Consider the following 26,302-nt stretch of genomic DNA (forward strand, 5'->3'; position numbering starts at 1 on the left):
CTATCAGAAATATGGGTCCTTTTTTTTACATAAACCATGAGCCTTGCTCAGCGCCAATAGATGTCAGCTCCACCTCAGCAGGACATTGCAACTTGGGGGTTGGCACCTCCAAGCATAGAAGGCAAAGGTACAATATCTCGGGCCTCCTTGCTATCATTCTTTTAATAGCAGGGGACACACTATATCAATATGTAGCTGACATAGTAGGGCTGAACTTAGAGCAAGGCGAGTGAGTGGTAAAATTGCCTTTCTGGTTTGTACAATTCCCTTTATTCATCTTTGTGAACCATTAAAATGTGTGTAATGAGACTTTGGTCATTCCTATACAGCCTCCCAGCACTGTCTTTATCATCCTGAGATAATGGGCGTGAGCAAAGCTGGGGACTAGAAATGGACACTTTCTCTACACCTCTACCTAATGACAATATCTTGGGAGAAAAAGAGGCGAAAATATTAAGATCCCTTGATTTGTACAGAGCTAATGGGGACTAGATTCGATCCACTGAAATATGCATCTCATATAAATTGAGCGCATAATCCATTAATTATTGAGGCATAAATGGCGAAATAAAATGTATTTTAAACACTCCTGTTCAATGTTTTTGTCTTTTTTTAAATGTTGTGAAAATTGAATGTGACCAATCATTTTACATAAGATATCCATTTTATGTTTAAATAGAATCGAATGATGTCAACACCACTCAGAAGATAAGGTAAGAAGTAATCAGGGCTTCCAGTGGAGGCACATAGTGGTTCGGATCCCACTTTAACTGCATGCCCAATCACGATTAGCTTTTCTGTGCATAAGATGGACATGAAAAGACATTCAAACAATAAGACATATTCATAATTGCATGAATAAACATGAATGTTGAGGAATAAAATTTTCACTTAAGGAAACAATGAGGCCAATGAGATTTACCAACTCCCTTTAAATACGAATTTGTTGCTGACAATTTCTAGAGCATAGTTTACAACCTTAGTAACTCTTGTCTGCTCCAAATCAACTCTCCTATTCATGAGCAGACATATCTTACAGATTAATTCTAGCTTTTTTACAGTTGGAATCTACAGGAATGGCATTCTGGTAGAATTTTTAGGTGTAAAAAATGTTATTTTTTCCTAGAGAATTGCAAATTTGAAGTGAAAATTTTGAAACAAGGTTTCATATTTAGTGAATTGAAAATCATGCTAATAGACATCATCCAGAGACATGACTACAAGTGTTGAGCTACACATCAAGATGCTAACCATCTATTCTTTCAATGCTCAGAATATCGACAACTTAAGAAAATTGGATGGACGATTTATTTCAAACAGATTGGTTGGTTCCAGCTACAAAAATGCATGGCAGAGTTTTGAACCTGAAGTATTTCACTTCAAACAATGAAAAACTGACAAGCCATGGGAAGAATAACCTATGAACTTATGAAGGTCTACATAGGAATATTAGATTTGCAGGTTGATGCTCTTAAGAGTTATCTGAGCTTAGTTCATATTTACAAGAAATAATTATTAACTTGTGCACAGCTCACAAAGAACCTTGTTGAAGTTTATGAGCAGAGGAAAACCACTCCAGACCTTGATTACAAACAGGCTTTCAAAAATCTTAAATTCTATGATGTTGATCTGCCAGGAAAGAAGAAATAGCAGACCCACTTTCTTATGAAAGCCTAAAGAATTCAACTGTCAAAAGACATCTTTCTGATGATGACCTGGACATTATGAATTTTTGACTAAAAGAAGTGGTGGCTAGAAGTCAAGAACAATATTATTTTTGGAGACGACATTGTTAAACTTTCCTACTAGTTTCAGTTCACTAAGAGAGAAATGATTCAGATAGTATTGGTAGACACCAGAACCCATACAGCACACAAATACCCAGAAGACATCTTATGGATATCTTCTGTATATTTGTGTCGAAATTATGGATATCCATAGAATATCCAGGAATGTTTTGGATATCCCCTGGATATGATTTAGACATTCTCTGGATATTTTTTGGGTATGTTTTGGACAGTCTGTGGATCATTTTTGGATACGTTTTGGAGAATAAGGGGATCATATTTGGACATGTCCTGGACATTTCATGGATCATATTTGGACATGTTTTGGACATTCTATGGACCATTGTTGGATATTTTTCGGACATCAGCGCAACTTGGTTAATGTGAATGGAACATTATCTGGAAGTTTTTTATTTGATTGTGCATAAGGATATATTCTAGATTAGACTTAGACAGGTCAAGATATCCTAATGAATATCCAAAATATCCATGAATCTGATCTGAACATTTGTGGATATTCCTTGGAGATTTGTGCTGTGTAGGAAGAGATGCCTTAAAATCTACCATTCCAATATCAAGTTAATATGAACAAGGAATTTCTCAGATGAGGTTGATTGTGACACCAGAGTGGGCTGCTCTGTTAGTGAACACAATTAAAAAATTGTTGATGGTTAGAATTGTGGGACCATCCCTTACATTATTTTGATCCTTCAAAGTATGTGAGCTTATGGTTGCTACAAGGATATTGCTTACCTATGGACACAAAGTATAGCAAGACAAAAGGGAAGAAGAAACAGGAGATGTCAAAAGTATGGAAAATCTTTCTTTAACTTAGTTTTGAACACTACTCATGAATAGAACGTTATAATGTTTTTGTATCGTATAACACGATTTAATGCTTTGTATTTTTATAAATAGGTGAACAATTATGTTTTTAAATGTCTGATAATAATTTAGGGTTCCAGTACCTCTTTTTGTATAAAAACAGTCTGACGAGAAGGTACCGGGTGGCCAGAATTAAATTTACCCAACTCAGAGCCCTCTGTAGCCTGTTTGAGATATCATAGAACTCTGAAATTTGGTAAATTCATGGAAAAGACGATCGCGATAAAAAAAAAAAAAAGTTCAATTTTCCACCACCAGGTTGAAATGTGGCACTGTAATAATGAATATTGAAAAACATAAGTCAGGTGTACAAATCTTTATTGTTGGTATCTGCCAGTAGAGCAGTGTTCAATATGCGTGCCAGAAGGGTGAATGGCCTGTTGGAAACGTAGCACAGCATGATCAACAGTTGCACGAAGCATATCCCTGGAAATGGTAGAGACATGCCAGTTTATGCTTGCTTCCAGCTCAGGCAGCGTCTATACACGTTCCTGGTACACACGATCTTTCAGGTATTCCCAAAGCCAGAAATCACATGGAGTCAAGTGCGGCGAACGGGAAGGCCAAGCATCGAGAAAACCCCTTGGGATGACATGATCAGGGCCAAAGTTGTCCCGAAGAAGTTCCGTCACTTGTTTACCAATATGCGGTGCTGCTCCATCTTGCATGAAGATTGTGGTCACTAAACATCCTCGTTCTTGCAAGGCAGGAACCACGTGCTGTGCAAGGAATTGAGCGTAAAGTGAACTCATAATGGAACAACGGACTGGACCTTGTGATTTGGTGATTGCTCCTCAAAGAAAAATGGACCCAGAATGAAATCGGCAGTGAAACCACATTAGCCAATGACGTAATCAGAATGCAATTGTTGTTGCTTCAACACAGAGGGGGATGAGGCACCCCATATGTGACAGTTCTGTGTGTTTACCACCCCATCGAGGGTGAAGTGCACCTCATCTTTCCACAAAATATTCCAAGGCCACATGTCGTCCACAGCCATATTTGCCAGAAATCGAAGAGCAAAATCGATGCATAGAGACGGATCTTGCGGCTTTAACTGATGAACCAAGTGGATCTTATAGGGGTACCACTGTAAAATGGACCGTAGCACTTTGTGAACCGTCGACCATGGCATGGACAATGAACGTGCCACAGCTCACGCACTAGTCGCAGAATATCGGGAACAAGAGGCTTTATCCGCCACTGCAACAGCCACTTTGATGACAATTTTTTCTGCAATCAACCGGCGGCCCCTTCCTGCTGCAACACCCAGATCTCCAGTCTCTTCAAATTTCTTCATCATCTTTCTTAACCCATGCATCGTCATGGGCCCCTTTCGAGGTCCTTTCGCATGACGATAACCTCGCAGTGCAGCTGCACTATTACTACCATTCTGATAAAACAACTTCACCAGCAATGCACGTCCTTTCTTATTTAATGGCATGGTGATCACTTCCGAACTTTTGTTCAGCACTCACGTTAAGTGATTTAGCTGAGTTATTAATTAGAAAGACATTTGTTGGTGACTGGAAGTTACAAGAAAATAATCTCTCATTTAATGCAAGGTAAAGGCAAATCCATAACCAATTGGAGCAGTTTCCGTCATTATTACAACCCATCATGGAAGTACAGCACCACATTTCAACCTGGTGGTGGAAAATTGAACTTTTTTTTTGATCGCCATCCTCTTTGCCATGGTCTGCATAGTGGATTCACCAAATTTCAGAGTTCTACGATGCCTCAAACAGGCTACAGAGGGTTCTGAGTTGGGTAACTTTAATTCTGGCCACCAGGTACATTATAACCATGTGGCAAAATGAGGGAACATACGAGAGTTTATCAATACATTTTGATACACTGAAATATTTATGTGTGTGGTGGTGTGCTTTGTCTGCACTGAAATAAGGGATTAATGTTCCAGTGAAAAAAAAAGTAGAAGGGACAAATTACACAAAACGTTTTCTCGCTGTAATAATGTGCATATTTGCCATTTTATATTATCTTGCTGTTTTTAAAAATTTCATAGTGATGATAAAAATGGCTAATGAACTCATGGAAGTGATGAGGGGCAGTCATAAAGAAACATTTATGCTGTACTTGGAATTTCAACTCAAGACCTTTGTTGCATGTGTTTATTGTTTTGAAAGATTGCTTTCTTAAAATTCCTCATGTGCTCGTGTATGTGTGTGTGCATGTTTGCCTAACCAGAATGTTTCAGTGGAGGTCAGGCTGCTGAAAAATATTTTGAATATCAATATTGGCAGAAAAATGGGGCAAAATAGTAATAATGACGTATATTTAAGTCATGGGGGTTATGAACCCCATAAACACCTGTTCTATCTGTATAATAGCAGCCCTGGTGAGGGATGAGGTACTATAAAATTAGAAGCAAATTGTGTATATTTTCTCTAGTGAAACTTTGTAGAAAATTCAGTATTTGTTCATGTGGATAGTTTAGTTTATTTGCGTCCAAGGCAGTGGCTCAACCACGGGAGGGGTGGGGGGGGGCAGGGGAGCAGGTTGGGGAAACCTTGGAAGGAAATCAATTCTAGGGGGGCATTTCTTCCTCACTTTGCTTGCAATATCTCTTTTTCTTACTCTTATCAAGTTCCGAGCCATAGCTAGGGTGTGCCGGGAGTCATCCATGGGCATCGAACAGTGTAAATGAAAAAAAGTTATAAAAGAGAGAATGCCATGGCGGCCCGTGAAATTATTTGCAGCCAGGGGCGCAACCTCAGGGGGGCAGAGGACATTGCCCCCCCAACCTTGGACGGAAGGCAATTCTAGTGGGGGCAAACACTGAAATGAAGAAAAGCAAATCTAGCAGAATCTAGCAGGACAAAATTATATTCAAGATGGAATTAGTTTTCACATATTTCTTGAATTTTTCTTCCAGATGGCCAAGAGAACCTGCAAGGGGGGGGGGGGGCACGGAGGGGCAATTGCTCCTTGATTTAAAATATTATGCAAATAAAAATACATTTCGTAAAATTCAGAGCCATAGCTAGGAGGCGGCGGGAGTCGGATCTGGGCACCGAACGATCTAAATGAAAATGTTGTATAAGAGAGTATGCCATGGTGGCCTGTGAAATTATTTGTATCCTATTAAATCAATATTGTTTTAAGTTTGCAAAAATCGAATCTGAAAATGTTATTGTTCGCTTCACTCGAAATGTGATTCTTTTCTATAATGCATTGAGACTAGAGACAGAAGTAAGACCAAATGTTTACTTCAGACTGTTGTTGCTAAAAAATTTTGTTTTGAATGTATGAACAATCGTTTTGAGAAAAGGAGCACACACATGTGAGAGACAATTTATATCATTTTTGCTGTTTGTTTGTTATGAGGTGAATGGATTGATTATAATAAAAAGGTAAAGTGTTCCCCTGTGCATAGCACCACGCCATGAAGGCGTATAGGGGGTGTGGGAGGTAACGCCCCACACTTTCTTGATCCGGTCGTGGGTGGGGGTGATGTGATCAGCATCACGCCCCTGACCGCCTTTACCCCCCAGGGTTTCCCCCAGGTACCCATGTTATTCGACGCTGGGTGGGCGCCGGGGCCGCTTACACCGTTAGAAAAGTTCCCGGATTTGAACCGGCCGGGGATCGAACCCGGGACCTTTAGCATGGCAGTAAGACGCGTTACCGACTGAGCCACCTCGGCCACTCGGATTGATTATAATAATAATAATAATAATATATCCTTATTGAGCAGGCGAGGTTCAGCGTATGCTGTTCTCCCACCTAACCCTAATATATGTATATGCATTATATATACAATATATATATAAATATAATAATCTAATATATATGTATTAAAGAAACACTGAATACGTGCACATGTTAACATGTTGCATAGGTATTTTCTTTTTTTATGTCACTTCATGTTGCATATGAGTCAATCCATATGAAGTCATACAACATGGTTGCTTGACCATTTTTAAAAAAGTTTATTTTTTTGTGGTGTGAACCTCATATGTTGACAGTTCAGAACCACTGTTATTTTCTTTCTACTATCACCGATTTGAAGATGGCGGGCATTTTTTCATCATGGCGCGCGTCATTTCCTCCATTCGTAAGCATCAGCGGCAATTTTTTTATCTCAGCTCTGGTAAGTCCTACGACAATGAGACAAAATCTGTGATGTTAAGCACATTATAGGCTACAATTATATTTCTGTGTAATTTTCTAAATATTATTCCTTCATAATAAATTTTAAGGTCAAAATTTAATTTAAGCGCTCAAAATTACATTTTTGGACATTTATTTTAGGGGGAAGGCAGCTTGTTTGACACTTGAATTTTTTTTGTGTAAGTACCTGTGTACCAATAGAGTATGTCAAAATTATATGAAGCTTGAGACTTTGATATTTTTTTTTCTACAGGGTCATAAACATGTACTTTTTGTTAAAAAATTCCAAGTTCAGGGTTAAATATTGTGACGTTCACAAGTCAATCATTTGCACGATCACATTTAGTTCATAAATATTTGAAATAAAACGCGAAGGTGAAGATACAACTTCTATAGGTCTATATATTAGTGAAATAACTAAGCAATATGCAGTTCACTATTACCTATATTTCCATTTTTGTCAGACACACTATATCACATAATGACTATTGATTCTCGTTGCTATAGCAACGTTAGAATTCCAAATATCTCGTTTATACAGCGTATAGTGCAATGAATAACATAAAACATAATTAACGTTGTACAAAGTAATAATTATATATGTTTTTTAAACGTTAATATAAAGTGCTTTTTATAATATGAAATTAATAATTTCAATAAACATATAATTATATTGTGCGGATTCACAGGACCGTCACAACATTCCCCTCCTCCGGGAAAATGAAAACTACGAAACAGCAAGGAGGAGTTTTCATTTAAAAATCAGTCAGATGTTTATCAACATAACTAAAACAAAGTTACAAATGCACAATATTATCTGACATTCGACAACAACGTGCACATAAACAGATTTGTGCCTAACAGGTAATAACAAATCAGAACATAATACAACATTCAATTGTACAAAATAATAAACAGAATGGTTTCATTTTTTTTCAAGTATCTACTCTCATAAATTTAATTCTCAGACAAGAGTTGATTCCTCTTTTCTTCCGAACAGTTAAACACTCGAAGATTAGAAAAGTTCACCTTGTCATAATATTGCTGGTTCATTGTGTAAAGAATTGCATTATTGTCCTTAATTTCCTTGACAAGGAATGGCCCAATATACAAGTTGAACAATTTATGAATCTGGCTGTTAATTTTGGAACTAACTTGCCTATTTTTTATCATAACCAAATCTCCTGTTCGAAGTTTGATCGAGTTCAATGCATTCTTAATCTTTCTACTTCTTCTAGATTGTCTAGTCCTGATTTCTGCTAAAAACAATTTGTGTTTCCATGGCAAAGATTTAATTTGTTCTGGCCAGCTGGTTTCTTCAAATATTGAGTCCTTCATATCTTCATGTAAGAAAAGTTCACTAGGAGATAATCCGGTAACTGAAGAGCATGAATGATTTAATAACTGAATAATAGAATTTATTTTTGGATACCAACTGGTGTGATTACCATTGCAGAATAATCGCAGTAACCTAACAATCTCCTTATTGTACCTCTCAATAGGATTAGATTTCGGATTGTATGTAGTGGTAGTAATATGCTTAATTTTCCTTGAATCCATGTAGGCTTTCCACTCATTTGATGTAAATTGGCTTCCACAATCTGATAATAATACATTACATACAGGGTAATGTTTAAAATAATGTTCTTCAAAACGATTGATAATTTCCCTGGCAGTCGCTTTTCTTAACGGATAAATCATAACAAACTTTGACATAACGTCTACAATTGTGAGGAGATATTCATATGTACGTGATCTTGGTAATTTTCCGATTAAATCAATAGAGAGGAAATCGTGAGGTTGGTGAGAAACGACGTGATATTCATCTCTCCGCAACAGCCGACCTACAATCTTTGTTCGTGCACATTCTAAGCAATCTTTCAGGTAATTTCTAATTGATTTTCTCATGTATGGCCAAAAATATGCCCTTCTACAAGCTGCTAAAACCTTCTGATAACCAAAATGTCCATTTAAATCATGCATTTTGTGTAATACCAAAGGTATAAGCTCACGTGGCACTACAAGTTTACAAATTTCATCTGAATTGGGTTTATGAAAAAGAATTTTGTTGTGAAGAAGATACTTTGAAAAGTTTTTATCAGTTGTACTATCTTCCAGGTGAGAAATTATATTATTGCATTTTTCATCTGCTCGTTGAGCTTTTAACCAAATAGAAGAAGTATCATCTTGTGAATCTTCCACAATTACTTGATTGATATATAATTTATCATCAAGTGCAGAATAAGTAGTACAAGGCGGAAATCTGCTCAACGTATCAGCAATATTATTCGAAACTCCTGGGACATGATATAACGTGAAATCAAAACACTGCAGTTTGAGAGCCCATCTCGTAAGACGAGAATTAAGTGATTGTGCAGTTTTAAGCCAAGATAAGGACTTATGATCTGAATATAAGTTGAAATCAGTTCCTTTAAGATATATAGCAAATTTCTCCAGAGCAAATAATATAGCTAAACATTCCAATTCGTGTGTACTATATGTAATCTCTGCTCCCCTAAGAGCACGACTGCCGTATTGTATGACACGAATTTCATCATTATCAACTTGCCAAAGTACACAACCCAATCCTTTCTGGCTTGCATCAACAGAAACACGAAACCTCAACTCAAAGTCGGGTTGACTCAATGCTGGTGCTGAAATTAGAGCATTCTTTAATAACAAGAAAGCTTCTTGACATTGAGGTGTCCAATAAAATGGCACATTCTTGCGTAAAAGATGATATAATGGACTAGCGATATCTGAAAATCCCTGTATAAAACGATTCCTCCAATTTGCCAGTCCTAAAAATTTGCGAAGTGACTTTTTGTTTTGAGGAACAGGAAACTGTAGAATAGCTGAGTCTTTATCATGATCGACCTTAATCTCGGAACCAGACACCACATGACCCAAAAACTTAATTTCCGTTTGGAAAAATTTGCATTTGGCAAATTTTATGGACATGTTCGTCTTCTGCAATGTCTGTAGAACATAATCAAGATGTTCAAAATGTTTCTCTATTGTTGGGCTAAATATTAAAATGTCATCCACATATATCATCAGAAATGAATGAGTCTCTGGTCTAAACACCTTATTCATTCTTTCAACAAAAACAGAAACAGCTGATTTTATACCAAATGGCAAGTAACAAAACACGTGCTGTCGTCCTCGATACGAAAAAGCTGTGTACTTATATGAGTCGGGCGTAAGTGGTATTTGAAAATATCCGCAGGAGAGATCAATCGAAGAAAAATATCTTGCACCCTTAAAATGTTGAAGTAGCTCGTTTATCGGTTCAACATGGGTAAGTGGTGAAATTACATGTTGATTTAAACGACGAAAATCCACCACTGGACGCCACTCACCATTAGATTTTGGAACGATATGTACTGGGTTCAAATAAGGCGAAGACATCTCTTTAATTATTCCCCAGGCTTTCCATTTTTCTAGTTCCTTTTCTAACGCTGCTCTTTTGGCGAACGGTACCGGATATATAGGTGCCTTGATTGGTTCCTTTGTGTCTAGTTCAATTTGATAAGGTTCTACAAATGCAGATCGGGGTCGATCAGAAAACAACCTATGATATTCTATTATTAAATTCTCAAGCTGAGACTGCTGCTCCGTGTTGAGTGATTCACACGACCGCACCTTCGTTGTGATCTGATCTAGAGAAACGACAAGTAAATTTTCTGCTTCTTTGACTATAGTAACTTCTTGCATTTGGCAGCGATCCCTATCAGTTGTGATTTTGCTAGAGTTAAATGGCTGAACCAATTCGGAACCAGTAGACGCCATCAAACTAATTTCGTTTCTTCTAAAATCGAGTACAGCTTTGTATTGCCTTAAAAATGGTATTCCGAGAATTAATTCAGCATGCAGTTGCTTCAATACGAATATCTCCAAAGTAAAAACTTCCGAGTTAATTGAAATACTTATAATCTTCCGACCAGCAACACGAAACTTCTGATGTCCTGCAAACGGCAATAACTTAAGTTGATCCACTGTATCCAGTTTGGCACTCGGAATAATTGATTTTATACTGCACCATAATTCATAACTGACTAAATTACACTGGCTTCCACTGTCGATGACACACTGTATCGTAATACCGCAAACTGTTCCTGTGATCAAAGGTTGATCAGTAATAGGAGTAGGTATACCAGTATCATTTAAAATCCAAGTAGGTTCATCTTCGTACCAATCTAATTGAAAATATATTGAAAGTGGATAACAATGATCAACTTCACATAAAACGGAATTACTTAATACAGCATACTGACAAGTTGTACCTATATTATTACTACGATATGATTTAGACGGACCCTCCATTATGTTGGTGCGAGCAAACTGGTCCACGTTCACCCGCGACGTTCGTTTAATGTTGCTTCAGGGGCAGAAGAAATAAACTGTTTACAAGAAGTTTCTCTTGGATCGAAAGATGGAGCATTTTCATTTAATGGTGTATTCGCCACTGCAGTTGCATTGCAACTGTTTCCCGTTGACAACTGAGGAGACGAATATCCGCAATTGGCACATACACTGCATGGTTGGAATGAGTGGAAATTATTGTTAGAGAACTGAGAGTTAGGACGCAGTGTAAATTGCTGTTGTTCTTGCTCGTTTCTGGCATTGAAACTGTTGCTCATAAATCTACCATTATTGTTGAAGTATCGTGAGCTTTGTGGACTTCTATTTTGCCGGAAATTTTGAGTTCCTGCACCATTACGTCTGTAACGATTATATGGTTTGTTAGTTAGGTTAGGTTTCCCAAAATTATTATTTCTATTAAATATCATCGTCTTCTGGCTGGAGTTTAATTGTTGGTTTTCAGCAACAAACGGAACATCTGTACGTGGAATCTTAATTCTTTTATTTTCATCGCTAGAAGAAACAAAATGAACACTATCATTAGGTCTTACGTTACGTCTTAAACCTTGATTTCCATTAGGTTCATCATCGTTCACAAACGATGAACTTTTAGCAACACTTTGAACTCTCAGTTTTGCCCTTGCACTATTATTGTCGGTAAAACTTTTAGAATTATTCCCATCATGTCGGAAATTTTTTTCACGTACATTATCATGAACATTAAAACTCTTGTTTGATCTTGAATTCACTAAATCCAACCTCTTTAGTAAAGCAATTACATCATCCATTTTAACTAATCTAGCAGCTAATATTGTTTGTGCAATAGATGTGGGCAACTGATTGATTAAAATATCAATAACTTCTGCATCATTCGGACGATCAACTAAATTATAATATGCTGAATGCGTACGAATAGCAAAAACTTCCATACTACTCGTCGATTTAGGATCATATTTACGACTTCTAAGTTCAGACAATTGAGCCTGAGTTAATGAATAAGACGTGTAGTGATTCAGAAATTCGTCAACAAACTGTTTGTACGATGTAAACGAATCGACATGAGTATTATACCAACCTTCTGCAGGTCCTTGAAAACAATTAGTAATACATTCAAGCCTTTGCATGTCAGGAACTTGCACTAAGTCTAAGTAGGATGTTAAAGTTTTAATAAACTTACGTGGGCTTGATTTTTCAGGATCTCCAGAATATTTAGGAAGAACAGTAAGTTCATTCAATCTTACCAACCGTCGAGGTTCTTGAGTATGCGAACGCATACAATTGTCAGGATAATCACATCGATGATTTTGCGGATTTGCTGATTTTTGGTTTACTTGCCTCTTTCTTTCCTGACCAGAACCATCAGAATATAAAGAACGGTTTGATTGACATAACTTGTTAGTATTACTAGTTCTCACTCGATTATTTCTAGAACGTTTGTGTCTTTGTGAAGCAATGCGATTATGTTCATCATCAGAAACATCACACGCTGAAGAATCAGATGATTTAGGAGAGGTTAGGTTCCGTGCAGGAATACCAGGTTGACAGTTACTATTCACATGAGAACTGTAAACTTGTACAGGATTACTTGATTCAACATTAGTCGAAATATTAGATGTTAACTTAGTAATATTTTCCTCACATGCTTCCACGCGCTTAGTTATTTCATCCTTGCTCACAACGACTTCAAGTCTTTGAACTTGCCGAGACAACCCTGAAACATTGTTCTGGCATTCTGTAATCTGATCATTCAACCCAGCAAGTTTATGAGAATTCTCTGTACAAGTTGTGTTGACTTCCTCGATTTTCTCTGTTAGTCCTTGCACTTCCCTTTCCATTTCCTGATGTAATGAACGTGTTGCTAATTTGCAGGACTCGGCAACTTCAGCTAATTCCTTTCGTAACGATGTACTCAATTCGTGGAAGTCAAGCTTGAGTAGTTGCTGTGAATTTTGAATTTCCTGTTGAGATTCCCTGATTTTTGTAAACTCAAGCTGATGAGACTCTTGAGTTTGCCTCATTTTTGTAAACTCAAGCTGTTGAGATTCTTGAGTTTGCCTCATTTTTGTTAACTCAAGCTGTTGAGACTCTTGAGTTTGCCTCATAGAATCTTGAGTTTGCCTCATTTTTGTAAACTCAAGCTGTTGAGACTCTTGAGTTTCCCTAATTTTTGTAAATTCCATCTGTTGTGACTCGCTCATTTTCCTTAACTCTGCCAGCAGATCAAACATTTGAAAAGGAACATTACTTTGCCCCGTTGACGTCTCTGCCAACACAGAAGGACGAATGTCAATTTCTTGAACATTTTCTTGACTTCTTTTCCATTGCACAAAAGCTTCAATAGTGAACGGATCATAAGATGGATCACAATCTGTACAGAAATAATTTTCATTTAACTGGTATAACTCCCAATGCTTATCGGACAAACCCAAACATTGTAAATGATACCAATGGCCACAATTTTCACAAGCTACCAACCTTTCCTTATCGGGATCTTTGCAGCACTTCACCATATTCATGGCACCATTCTTATTTTGTGATTCATCAGGTTCATCACCACAATTGATAGATCTAGCTGTAAGACTTGTTTTGGATCTCAGATTATAAGGATTACTTGATGCGTACATAATATAACTTTATGTACAAACTAGATTCACGAGAACAATGGTGTAAGTTAACACGCAAAACACATCACTCAAGATCGTGCTGATAACGTTCCACAATACTGGACCACCAATTATACTGTGACGTTCACAAGTCAATCATTTGCACGATCACATTTAGTTCATAAATATTTGAAATAAAACGCGAAGGTGAAGATACAACTTCTATAGGTCTATATATTAGTGAAATAACTAAGCAATATGCAGTTCACTATTACCTATATTTCCATTTTTGTCAGACACACTATATCACATAATGACTATTGATTCTCGTTGCTATAGCAACGTTAGAATTCCAAATATCTCGTTTATACAGCGTATAGTGCAATGAATAACATAAAACATAATTAACGTTGTACAAAGTAATAATTATATATGTTTTTTAAACGTTAATATAAAGTGCTTTTTATAATATGAAATTAATAATTTCAATAAACATATAATTATATTGTGCGGATTCACAGGACCGTCACAATATCTGGTGGGCAGTTGTTTAAAAATCTGAAATTTGTACACACTACAGTACCCCATGATAAGTAACTTCAGTAAAAATTTTGAATTTGAGATTCAATTGGTTTAAGAGATACAAAACTCGTGAAAAATTCAATATTTTGCATTAAATATGGTATGCCAAATTTCATTTCTTATTAACATTTTGTGTTAAAATTCTGCAAACTGTAATTTGGAATGTCATTGAACAACATTACAATCCTGAAATGGATCTGCAATAAAGTATATATACGAGGGCATGCTGAAAAGTAAAGCTTCCTATGTTTTTATTTTCTTTGTTACCTTGTAAACGCATTTTGGATTTTGAGCAACCATACATTGCACTTATAAGACTTTCCCGCTTCTCAATTGAAGGTTTCAAACTTCTATCGCCAGGGGGTGCTGAATTATATCGAGGAAAATTGCAGCATGTAACCATGCAATGTTGGTGGAACGCCTGAAGTAGCATGCCATGATAGAATTTCTAAACCCAGAAAATGTGCTACAAATTGACATTCATCTGAGACTGAAGGCATTTTATGGGGATGAATGTGTAGACATCAGTATTGTGCGATCTTCGGCTATTCATGCTCGTAAAAAAATATCCAGCTGAACACGATTCCGATAACCTCCATCAGTTGCAGTTCGTGACCTTTCATTCCATTCTCTCACATAGCTGAGGTTTTCTTTAAGCAACCATGTTGTATGACTTCATGTGGATTGTCCCATATGTGTAAAATATATATTCTACATGAAAGTTATACATGTCATATGTACAAAAGGAATAATGTATGTAATTCTGTCTTTCAAAAATACAGTTTGTGTGCTTGTTTTCCATTATTAGCTAATGTGACATTGAACATGTTGAAAAAATATCCGAAAAATGCCAAAAATAGTAATAATAATAATAATAATGCCATTAATATTATTATTATTCCTATTATTATAATTATTATTGTTATTTATATTATTTTTATTATTATTGGCATGCTTATCCTTCTGGTGCTTGCCCCCTCAGACAAAAAATTGTGGTTGCGCCTCTGGTCCAAGGACTACTGTGTGTGTACAAAATAACAGTACATGGTAATATGTCAATACATTACATTACATTACAATACTACATTAATAGATCTTACACATACAAATACAAAATACATAGCCAAGAATTGTAAAAATTGGGCCTTACTCAGGTTTTATATCAAAATCACAAAAAAGCATAACATGAGAAGATATAGAACACTAGAGCCTACTTCTAGGATACAGATTAATAAAATTCAGATTTTGTGCTAACTTCTAATGAAACATGTATATGCATTTATCTACATTGAAACAACACTGCAATCTATACATTTGTGGTGGTGATGTTTGGGGCATGCATGCTTTAAAATTGTCCATAATCAGTTGCTTTCCTAAGTGCTGAGGTCACCATGTGTTACTTCTATTAGCATATACCGTATTGGTCAGAATATAAGCCACCCCCGAATATAAGCTGCACCCTAAAATTTGAAGGAGCGAAAGGAAAAAAAAGATGGTACACAAATATAAGCTGAGGGAAGAAAGGAAAATACCGATAACCATTTTCTGTAGATCCACTTCAGTAGAAATAAATACCTGTATAAGCTTAGAGAAGAATGAACACAATCTTAATAAAATCAAAGAGTACATTGTCAAGAATGCCAACAGTTTTTACATTGCCCAGTTAGAAACAACAATGCTATTGTTGGATAACATTATGGTATCTACAATGTGGCCAGTTTCTACAATGCTATTGTTGCATTATCATTATTTCAAATGAGAAATTAGCACATTTTTAACAGCATATGATTTGACGAAATGTCATAATTTTTTTAAGGTCGCGAATATAAGAATCATCCTAATTTTTCACAATTGAAATTTAGATAAAATGTGCACCTTATATTCAGGCCAATACAGTATTTAATATGCTGTCTTACAGGAGGATGATAAAAAAGTTGAAGCCTCAATCTTGGACTTATTCAGGCAGCCAGCTTCCAAGAGTTGCACGTGCTGCTTGTTTGTTGCATGGACTGCTACAGTGGTAACATACTATGGAGGTCTTGTTAATGTGAAGAGCTTGGGAAGTCGAATCTACACCAACACAGCTGTAGCAGGTAGACATTTCTTCCACCTTGATTTTGTAAAATAACTTTAGCAAATAAGATTAAGAAGATAAAAATATATTTTGTATTGTAAAAGCTTTCTGCAAAATATTCGATATTTGTTACTATTTACAAATAAGAAAATACAAATGAATTTACTTAGGTTTATCCTGAATTGAAAAAACTATTTTTTTCTGTTTTGTTATGAAGAAACAAAATTCTTTGGTATATAATGAAAGAAAATACAATGAACACAGATGAAGGTTGTAAGACTTGTAGCCAGGTTGTCAGCATTAGCATCCAACATTTTAAGTGTATACATACATTAGTCTAATCATCAAGAAATTATCTCATAAATTGCACACTTGCCCCCTCAACCCCTTTGTCCCCCAATTTTCAGGATTATAAAAATTATTTAAAAATTCAGTTTTAAAAACAACTTTGTCATGTTAAGACAACTTTCAAGAGTATGCTGTAATTCCTAAACTGTAAAATAAGTGACATGTAAAAGTGTTTCTTCTCGAATATTTCAGTCACAGTACATACTGGAAATATCATATATTTTTAATGAAAGTAGAAGCTATTTTTAACTTGTAGCCACTCACCAGTCATTTGTGAGTGGCCATGGATGAAAGAGTGTTGGGAATTGCTTATTGTTTGTCTCTTTAGCTGTAGCAGAACAAGAACATTCTTGCAGGTATTCTTGTAAAAGTGGTTCAACAATGTTATGTGCAGACTAAATTCCATGAAAGGTGGAAAACTAAGTAAGTAAATCCTGAAAGTTTTTGTACTACCACTTGAAAACCATGACACCATGTGACTGTGAAAGTGCTGTGTATTTTTTTTCCTTTCGCAAATAACTTGTACTATTGTTTACATTTCGCCTCACAATAAATTATGAATGTATCAAAACACAAACCTATCTATACTTTAGTTTTCAGAACATTGGCCCAAGATAAAAGCATATGTTGGACCAACGTTGGAACCACGGCCAATATTACCATTGCCCAATGATATGTTCTAACATTTGACCAACCATTTTCAGTACAGTACGTTGTCCCAACCACTTTTGGTTACTTGGGCTGGGTTCATTGGTCAAACCTGCATTTTCACTAAATTTTTTATACAGAAAATGTACTATTCCACACAAGCAAAACAGACATAGAAAAATCAGACAAAGCTTGATAGCTTGGTAGCTAAGTTGGGGTTGACCTCCAAGGTGCAGCATGCTACGATGCCACAGGTTCCAGGTTTGAATCTTGGTTCAGACATTGATGTCCTAATATGTAAAAAATAGAGAATTGAGTCAAACTGAAAACTTAACCAGGAGCCGAACCTGGGTCTCCGGCATACTGTGTCATTTCTCTACCAACTGAGCTACCAAGGCAGCCCCAGTTTTGCCTGGTAATTTGCTCTTGTGGTTTTACATGCATGGAATTGTCTCTGTCAGTACTACAGTTAAAAAATTACCTTATTATTTTGTACACAAAAGAGATGTACTGTCTAGAAATTTCTGCAAAATATTCCATGTTCCTTTAATTAATATATTAATACTCATGAAACAGTAATGTAGGCTATGTGAGTGTTTCATGTGCAATAAAAACCTTGTGTAATGTTTAATTTTTCTTAAATTATTACAGGAGGAATAGAAATTGCAGGTGTAATGATAGGAACACTTCTATTATTGAAGAGCAAGCAGTTGTGGTTGTGGGTTGGAGGATTGATGGTTATTGGAGGAAGTGCATCTATTGCTACATGTGCATTCCCTGAACAAGGTTAGTAGTACTACAAAGGTGCAAATGTTTGCCTTAATTTTGGAATTATTATACCATACAAGCATTCTAAATCAGAGAAATAAATTTCGTACTCATATGCATTTTTATATCATGCCAGTTCCCATTCGCATACAGTTTCTCTTGAAGCTGACAATTCTAAAATAGATGTGGCTAATATATTGTAGGTACCAACTATGCTTAAAAAATTGCTTTTACTATACAAATAGACTTTTATACAAAAAGTTACAATTTTAAACGAGTTTTACAGTTCATTTATACCTTATTAAAAGGTTTGGAAGTACATAGACAACACATGTATGTGAATCAAATATGTGGTTGAATTATAATTTTCATAGTAATAATGAACACTAAAGTATCATATATCTTAAAATATAGGAAAGTAACAGGAAGTAATTATTATGCATTTATTACTAAGTTTAAGAAAAGGGAAAAAAGTTCACAATCCAAATAGAGATGTCTTCCAACACCACTGACACTGTCACCTTCAGATTAATGGGGGCAGGAGGTGAAGGGGGCAAAAATATATATTCCCTTACCTTCCAAACTCTCTAGATCTATCTATTAAGCATTCTATTAGTTTTACTTAAGAGCTCCCCCATCCCCACTCTGTCAATGTGTTTGCTTTCATATACTTTAGGATGGTGTAATCACTTAAATTTATGTCAGCTGTATAAATCATAAAATCATTAGCTCTTTCAAAAGTGAGCGTCAACAACATATTTATTCAGTTAAAGTATATTTTTCATCTATAATTTAATGATGTTTAATATGTGGACATAGTTTATAGAATGGAATATTGTTCTGCCCAAACTTGTTTTAGAAGCAGGAACATAATAAGCATTTTGTAGGTTTGGTGCGTATTACTCACAATTCCAGAATATGAAAAAGACGTTAAAAAATTAACGTTAAAAACTGTACTTACGTATGCGAGTATAGTTGTTCCTATTTTCCTTTCTTTAGAACTACTTTTTGGGGACTAACTATCCCCTTCGTCAGGTTCGTATAAAAAACTAGGTACTTAACATGGTACCACCTCAAAATGTAATAAAAGGATTGTGGACAAGGGTTGGTGTGGATACATTTAAGATATTATATCCCCCCTCTAGATGTATTTAAGAAACTCGTCGTTCTCTAAAAACTTGCACAATTACTCTATTCCCATGTTAAGAACGTTAAAAGACTAAAAATCTGTATGTATCACTATGTACAACTTGCAGGTTCAGCTTTTCCTGCTCAACGTTGAACAACATAGGAACAACATACTTGCATGCGTAAGTACAGTTTATAACGACTATAGTCTATAGTTTCCATTAAATCACAAACACATCCAAAAGTGTTTCATTTAGAATAGTTCAGTCACAGCACATACTGGAAATATAATATATTTTTAATGAAAGTAGAAGCTATTTTTAACTTGCAGTCACTCACCGGTCCTTTGTCAGCCACCATAGATGAAAGATGTGTTGGGAATTACTTATTGTTTGTCTCATTATCTGTAGTAGAACAAGAACATTCCTTCAGGTATTATTGTGAAGGTGGTTAAACAATGTTATGTATTTTTCTTAATTTTCATAAATAATTTGTACTATTGTTTACATTTGGTCTCACAATAAATTATGTATATATCAGAACACAAACCTATCCATTCTTTAGTTTTCAGTACGTTGGGCCAACATTGTGCCAACCACTTTTGGTTACTTGGATCTGGTTTACCACCAGTAAAACAACTTTTCTCACATACATAGAACTTGCCACAAAATTTGAAGCTGTTGGACTTTTGTTTTTTTCTACTTGCAAGCCTGCATTGGTGTCTTATTTCTATTATATCTAATTAATATATAATAAATATATACAATAAATAAGAATTCTTCCTGTAAACCAGGTCAAATTTTTAGAATACGCTACTGTCTTCTCCTATATCTGATTTATGTCTAGGCCAACAATCTCGAGTATGTCCTGGTAGATGTAACATAAGCAGTAGTAGTTAAGCAGTTTCTGTGTAATTGTTGACTTCATGTTTTTGCAGAGCACTTAGGATTTTCTCTGCTTCACAGCTTGATGATGCAGACACTAGCAAAATTGCACAAGGCTTTCAATAACATTATCCAAGAAAGCAACCTCATCTTCATTTTTTCTGCATTAAAAGTTGCAATTCTATTTTTCCTCAATCAATATGCATTGATGAAATGTGCATAAAAATAATTATTTGTATGCATATGTCATCTGATATACTAATTCATGCATGAATACGTATGGCAACATTTTAAAGAATTTTTGGAACAAATTGTGAAGAGATTATTTCATTCATTAACATACCAACATTATTCCATCTTATTATTTAAATAAATAATTTCTAAAATGCAGTTCAAAAATATTTCTATTTTTGGAAGTACTTCACAATAAGGTGCATATACAAATTTTTCATCCAACAACTCTCATATTTAATCCACACAGTGAAACTGGAGGTGATATCATGAAATATTTAAGCTTTCTTCTTGTTTCTTATTTCCTTCTCCAGAAAGTTTTGTCAGCAGTATTTCCTAAGTGGAATAACATCATGTTTTCTAAATAATTTGTATGATGTCTCTCTCATACATTCTTGCTTTATCTCATATATTTGACGGTAAAGGTTTTCTTATTAAATCGACAAAAATCTGTTAAATTTTTTAAAATGTCAATGTCTACATTTTTTCTTATTTATTGAAGGAACATGTTTTGTTTTGTTTAGATTTTTCAGGTGAACAATGGACTTTATTATCACTTGCAATGGCTGGACGTTTAGCAGTTGCTGCATCTCTCACAGTTTTACAAGTGGAAACCCCTTCCATGCTACCGCCTTCTGTCAGACAGATAGGAATGACATCTTTTGTTACTTTTGCTCGCATTTGTTTTGTTTCTGCACCATTGCTGTCAAACTTGGTAAGAATTGTTTTATTAGGTTTAAAATCCAGATCAAGAAAATAGTTTATACTTTAGGAAATACAAATGTGAGAGGTAAAAGAAACACACACATTCACACACACATACATACATTTCATGTCGAATTGCACAGAGTTGTTCACCAGTGGTGTACAACACCTTTTGTGTACCCATACCCACTCAATTGAGAAAAAATAGTCATGGCCTTCAGTGAGAGAAATTATCAACAATACTGTAACACTGTATATGCAGTGCCAGATGTATGTAAAATTTAAAAAAAAAAAAAAATTGTCGATGTATATACAATGGTTAGCTAGTTTTCTCCCATTCTTCATTTCCCTCTCAGGAAGTTTTTGCTAATTGAAATGTTCAAGATTTATAGATGCTGGAAAAATCCGGGATTGCGTGTGCAATTTCTCTTTGAAGTGAGATTGTCTTCTCAATTTCTGAACTTGTCATTTGTCATGCAGGTGATGAAGATGAATGATGAACTTATGAACAGATGATGAGATTGTCCATGTTTTCAAACCCGTGACCACTGAATATCAATTCATGTTAAAGTTAAGGCCAAATATGATTTGTTGCATAGCATTTTTAACGTGTCTATTTTTTAAATTGTTCTGTGTTTGATATAACTTGACAAGTTTAAAAACAAGATGCTGCAATCTATTTCAAATAGCTGTTGCCCACCTCACACCACATTTCCCCACTCCCTTCTCCATGGCAACATTGGTTCATAGTGTTGCAACCTGGAGGGAGCAGAATGGTCTGAGGATATTCAACGAAATTTGAATGTGAAAGGCATGAAATTAGTATCCCCTCACCTATGCTACCTATTGATTACGCTAAATTCTAAATACATTTTGATATTTTCCCTTTAAACCTTAAATGAATTAAGTTATATTAGGGATATTTCTTACCAGCATAAGAAATGTATGAAATAAAACAATAGAAAAATGAAAAATATATAAACGATAGAACTGAGCTCACCTTCCAATTGTTTTCCACTTCTCCTTCTTCAGTTTCACTCTCCCACTCATCCAAGTCTGTGTCTACTGATGAATCTGTGTAAATTACCATTTCAGTGAACCTTCTTGATATGGACTTAGAGTCCACCAGTCAGGAGAACATTTCATTACAATTAAATCTTAGATCTTATGAAATATATTCCTGAAGCTTTCTCCTGGAGCATATTACAATTACATAATCTATGCCATTCACAAATATGCACTTATTTAACTTCATAAAAATTTCCACTTTATTACTAAATGGTAAATCAGCGTAATAATATCATATTGTTCCAATATTCATAATGTAAGCTGTTACGGTGCATTTTTGGTGAATTGTTTCCTTTTTCTTTAAATCATATGAATCAGCATCAGGTTAATAGTGAGAGGCAAGTCAGAGCACAAAGGAGTAGAATGAACAGGCCATGGCTGTGGCTGTGGCTGTGGGAATGACTCATGCAATCAATGCTCATTCTTTCTTTCCCTAGAATGCAGGTCCACCAGGCAAAACTAAGAGACAATTTTTATTTGTGTTGTACAAACAACACGCTTTAAAACATTACAAAATCCAAGTTTACGTGGCCAATGTATATTTTTCCTTGGATATCTAAGTATAATGTTTAGGGAAATTGTTTAAAGAATAGTGTGGTTCATAGCCATCCCCTTGGCTGTGCCTGTCCAAGATTCAAAGAAAGTCACTCAAATTAACTTACTAATACTAGTAGTGATTATTATTAGTATATTGAAGCAAATGTACCATTCCAATGCTTGGGGTTAGACTTGAGCCATGAATTTCAGATGTTGACCCAGCATCACAAAGTTAATTGTAGTCTACTGGAAAAATTTAGTTGTAGACCCCGCTCATGAGAGATACGTAAGAGTAGTCATGAGACTTAATTCACTGACCATACATCACAATTAAGAAAAATTAAATATGCTGACCAAGGCAGTAATTTATTTTATTAAAAACATAAACTAACGTAACGTTTCAACCTTCTAGCAAGGTCTTCTTCAGACTCTGTATCAAGTACAAAAGTAACCAGATACAACAAAAAGGGTAATATATATATACACAAACATTACTCCCTCCAGACTATTTAGAAAGTTGTTTGGAACTTTCTAGCAGATGACTTTCACTTTCCAACTTTACTTTCACCTAAAAGGCTAAACACAATTACTTCCATATAGAATGTGGTTGGACTTTTTAATCTCACGCTCTTTTTCCTTCATTCTTCTTCCTTTTCCTCTCCTCTTTTTCTCTTGTCCTTTCCACTATTTCCAACATCTTCTTCCATTCTTTGTTTAACTTCAGTCCCCCATTCCCAGTCTTCTTCGCCTTTCTTCTCTATTTCCTTGGCTTCCTTCCATTTTCTCACTAGCATTCTCTTCTCCCTTCCTATCTGCTTAGCCTCATCCCACTCTATTCTATGTCATGTCCTGTTTCTCTCGTGTGTTTAAATATTGCATTTCTCTCTCTCTTAAGTCGTACATCATCCCTATGTTGTTTCAACCTGTCTTTCAGTCTTTTTTTTCCGTTTCTCCTATGTACACACTCTGACATTCTTTACATTTTACTTCGTAGATAATCCCTTCTTCTTCCTCTTCTCTGTTTTCCTTTTTCTTGTTAGCATTCCTCGCTATTCCTTAGATGCTTCTCCCTCCCTTCCTGTAAGTTTTAATTCCTGCTTTCCTAAGCACTTTGCATATCTTTTCTGTGGTCTTCCCCATACTCCTTATTCCAAACCTTCTCTCCTCTTTTTCTTTCTCTTCCAATTCTCCCCTGCCCGTTTTCTTACTTCTTCTGTTTATGTCCAGTCTATCCTGCTTCTCATAGCCATTCTTTTCCAGCTGTTTCCATAGGCTATTTATTTTGCCTTCTTTTTCACATTCTTTCATGCATATTTTCTTGATTCTGTCCTCCATATTCTTTATAAAATTTATTTTTGTCACCTCACTTACATCACTTCTTTTGTGGCAGAATACCCCTGCTGCACACTTCTTCTGATGCCAAACGGTTTCAATTTCTTGTCCTCTTTTGCTTTTCATCAATATATCTAGATAGCTTAACTTGTCTTCTTCTTCTATTTCAAGTTCCAATAATATCCCTCTTTCTTCATCTTGAATTTCTTTGGCAAAAATGTCAAGCTGCCTCTTCGTTCCCTTCCATATGCCAAAACAGTCGTCCACATATCTGCAAAACAGAATCATTTTGTCACCTCCCTTTTCCATCACTTTCTTTTCCCATTCATTCATAACCAATTCAGCCAATGCTGGGCTTAGACTGGAACCTATATTTAGTCCTTCACTCATTAACATTATTTTATCTCCCATTATACTGTAACCGTTATTCCAAATGGTTTCCAGCACCTTCACTACCCTTTCACTATCCCATTCTCCTATAATTTCTTGTCCCATTCTCTTTTTAATAATGTCCAAAACGTGTCCCCTCTTAGACAAAGTCTGAAGAAGACCTTGCTAGAAGGTTGAAACGTTATGTTAGTTTATGTTTTTAATAAAATAAATTACTGCCTTGGTCAGCATATTTAGTTTTTCATAATCATGGAAACAAGGCTTCATGGAGTTATAATCACAATTAAAATCAGGTTGGAAGAACTTGACTTCAAAAATTTGTACCACACAACCAAGGTCCTGTGAAAAGTGCTTCCATAGGTATAAAACACTTTATCTCAAAGTGATGGAGTTATTGCTATATCGTTGCAAAGGTACCTTTCTCACTTCTTCTTGGATGCATTTCCAAGTCCTTAGCAGCAGTCAGTGCCAGCAGCTCATTGTCACAGATAGAGTGAATGAGATCTACCTTATTGCAACTAAAATGTTGAGAATCTTTAATCGTGCATAAACCTCCCAAACAGGTCAAAGAGCACCATCCAAATCAACAATGCTCGGAGTTGTTCATAATTACTGAGAGATGGAGAGAAACTACAGAACAATTATAACTGATTGAAATTCATTCATTCATTGTTTTCTGCCTAATTGGCAGGTTTTTCACTGCAAATCTCCAGCTTTCCCTATTCTCTGTCTTATGCTTTGTAATAGCATACGACCCAGTTAATTTAATATCATCCATAAGCTGATATCTCTTTCTTCCACGGACTTTTCCTCCTTCAACCATTCCCTCCAAGTCATCCCTTAGGAGGCAGTTCCTTCTTAGACAGTGTCCTAACCAGTTTCTTTTCCTCTTCTTGATGGTCTCCATTATAGATCTTTTTTCACCAACTCTATCAGTACAGCTTCGTTTCTTACCTTGTCCGTCCATTTTACATGCTCCATTTTTCGCCATGACCACATTTCAAAAGCATAGAGTCGTTTTTCTTCATTTCTTCTCAACGTCCAGGTTTCTGCACCATATAGTACTACACTCCACACAAAACATTTTACTAATCTCTTCCTTAGACCTATGTCCATGGGTCCACAAAAAACATTTTTTCTTCTATTGAAAACTTATTTTGCTATTGAGATTCTCATTTTCACTTCTTGTTTGCAGCTCATGTCACTGCTTATAGTGCATCCGAGCTACTTGAAGCTATCCACTTGCTGGATTCTTTCACTATTTGCTCTCACATTAATATTCCTTGTTTTCCATCCTATGACCATTGCCTTTGTCTTGTTTACATTAATCTTCATCCCATATTGCTCACAGCTGCTGTTTAACATACTATTTATGGTTCTTTCATCCTCAGCGAATAATGCCATGTCATCAGCAAATCTTATGCAGTTTATTCTTCTTCCTTACAATTTGACACCTCCTGTGCCCTGGGAACAATTTTTCACTATATCTTCTAAATAGATATTAAACAAAGTATGCGATAGGCAGCATCCTTGTCGTACTCCTCTTCCAATTTCACATCCTTCTGTCATTTCGTCTCCTGTTCTCACTTTAACTCGTTGATTCATGTATAAGTTGCTTAGAAGTCTTCTCTCTTTCCAATCTACAACAATTTTCTTCAGAATTTATGAAAGTTTAACCCAATTCACTCTATCAAAGGCTTTCTTCAGGTCTACAAATACTACAAACACCTCCTTTCCTTTCGCTAAATATCTTTCCCCAATGGTCCTCAGTAAACCAATTGCATCCCTTGTACCTCTTCCTTTCCTGAAACCAAACTGTTCTTCCTCTAACTC

General features: G+C 35.7%; 1 protein-coding gene across 1 annotated transcript in view; it reads left to right on the forward strand.

The window, feature by feature from the left end:
- LOC146000120 (organic cation transporter-like protein) overlaps positions 1–26,302 on the forward strand; it is an 83,824-nt gene that overhangs the window by 55,519 nt on the left and 2,003 nt on the right. Inside the window, exons 8-10 of the mRNA XM_083137468.1 lie at positions 16,275–16,449; positions 18,078–18,212; positions 20,962–21,152. Coding sequence (XP_082993594.1) covers positions 16,275–16,449; positions 18,078–18,212; positions 20,962–21,152 — 501 coding nt within the window. The remainder of the gene's footprint in view (positions 1–16,274; positions 16,450–18,077; positions 18,213–20,961; positions 21,153–26,302) is intronic.

This window comes from Lepisma saccharinum, chromosome 16 (genome assembly GCF_977018435.1).
Source record: "Lepisma saccharinum chromosome 16, izLepSacc3.1, whole genome shotgun sequence".
NCBI lineage: Eukaryota > Metazoa > Arthropoda > Insecta > Zygentoma > Lepismatidae > Lepisma > Lepisma saccharinum.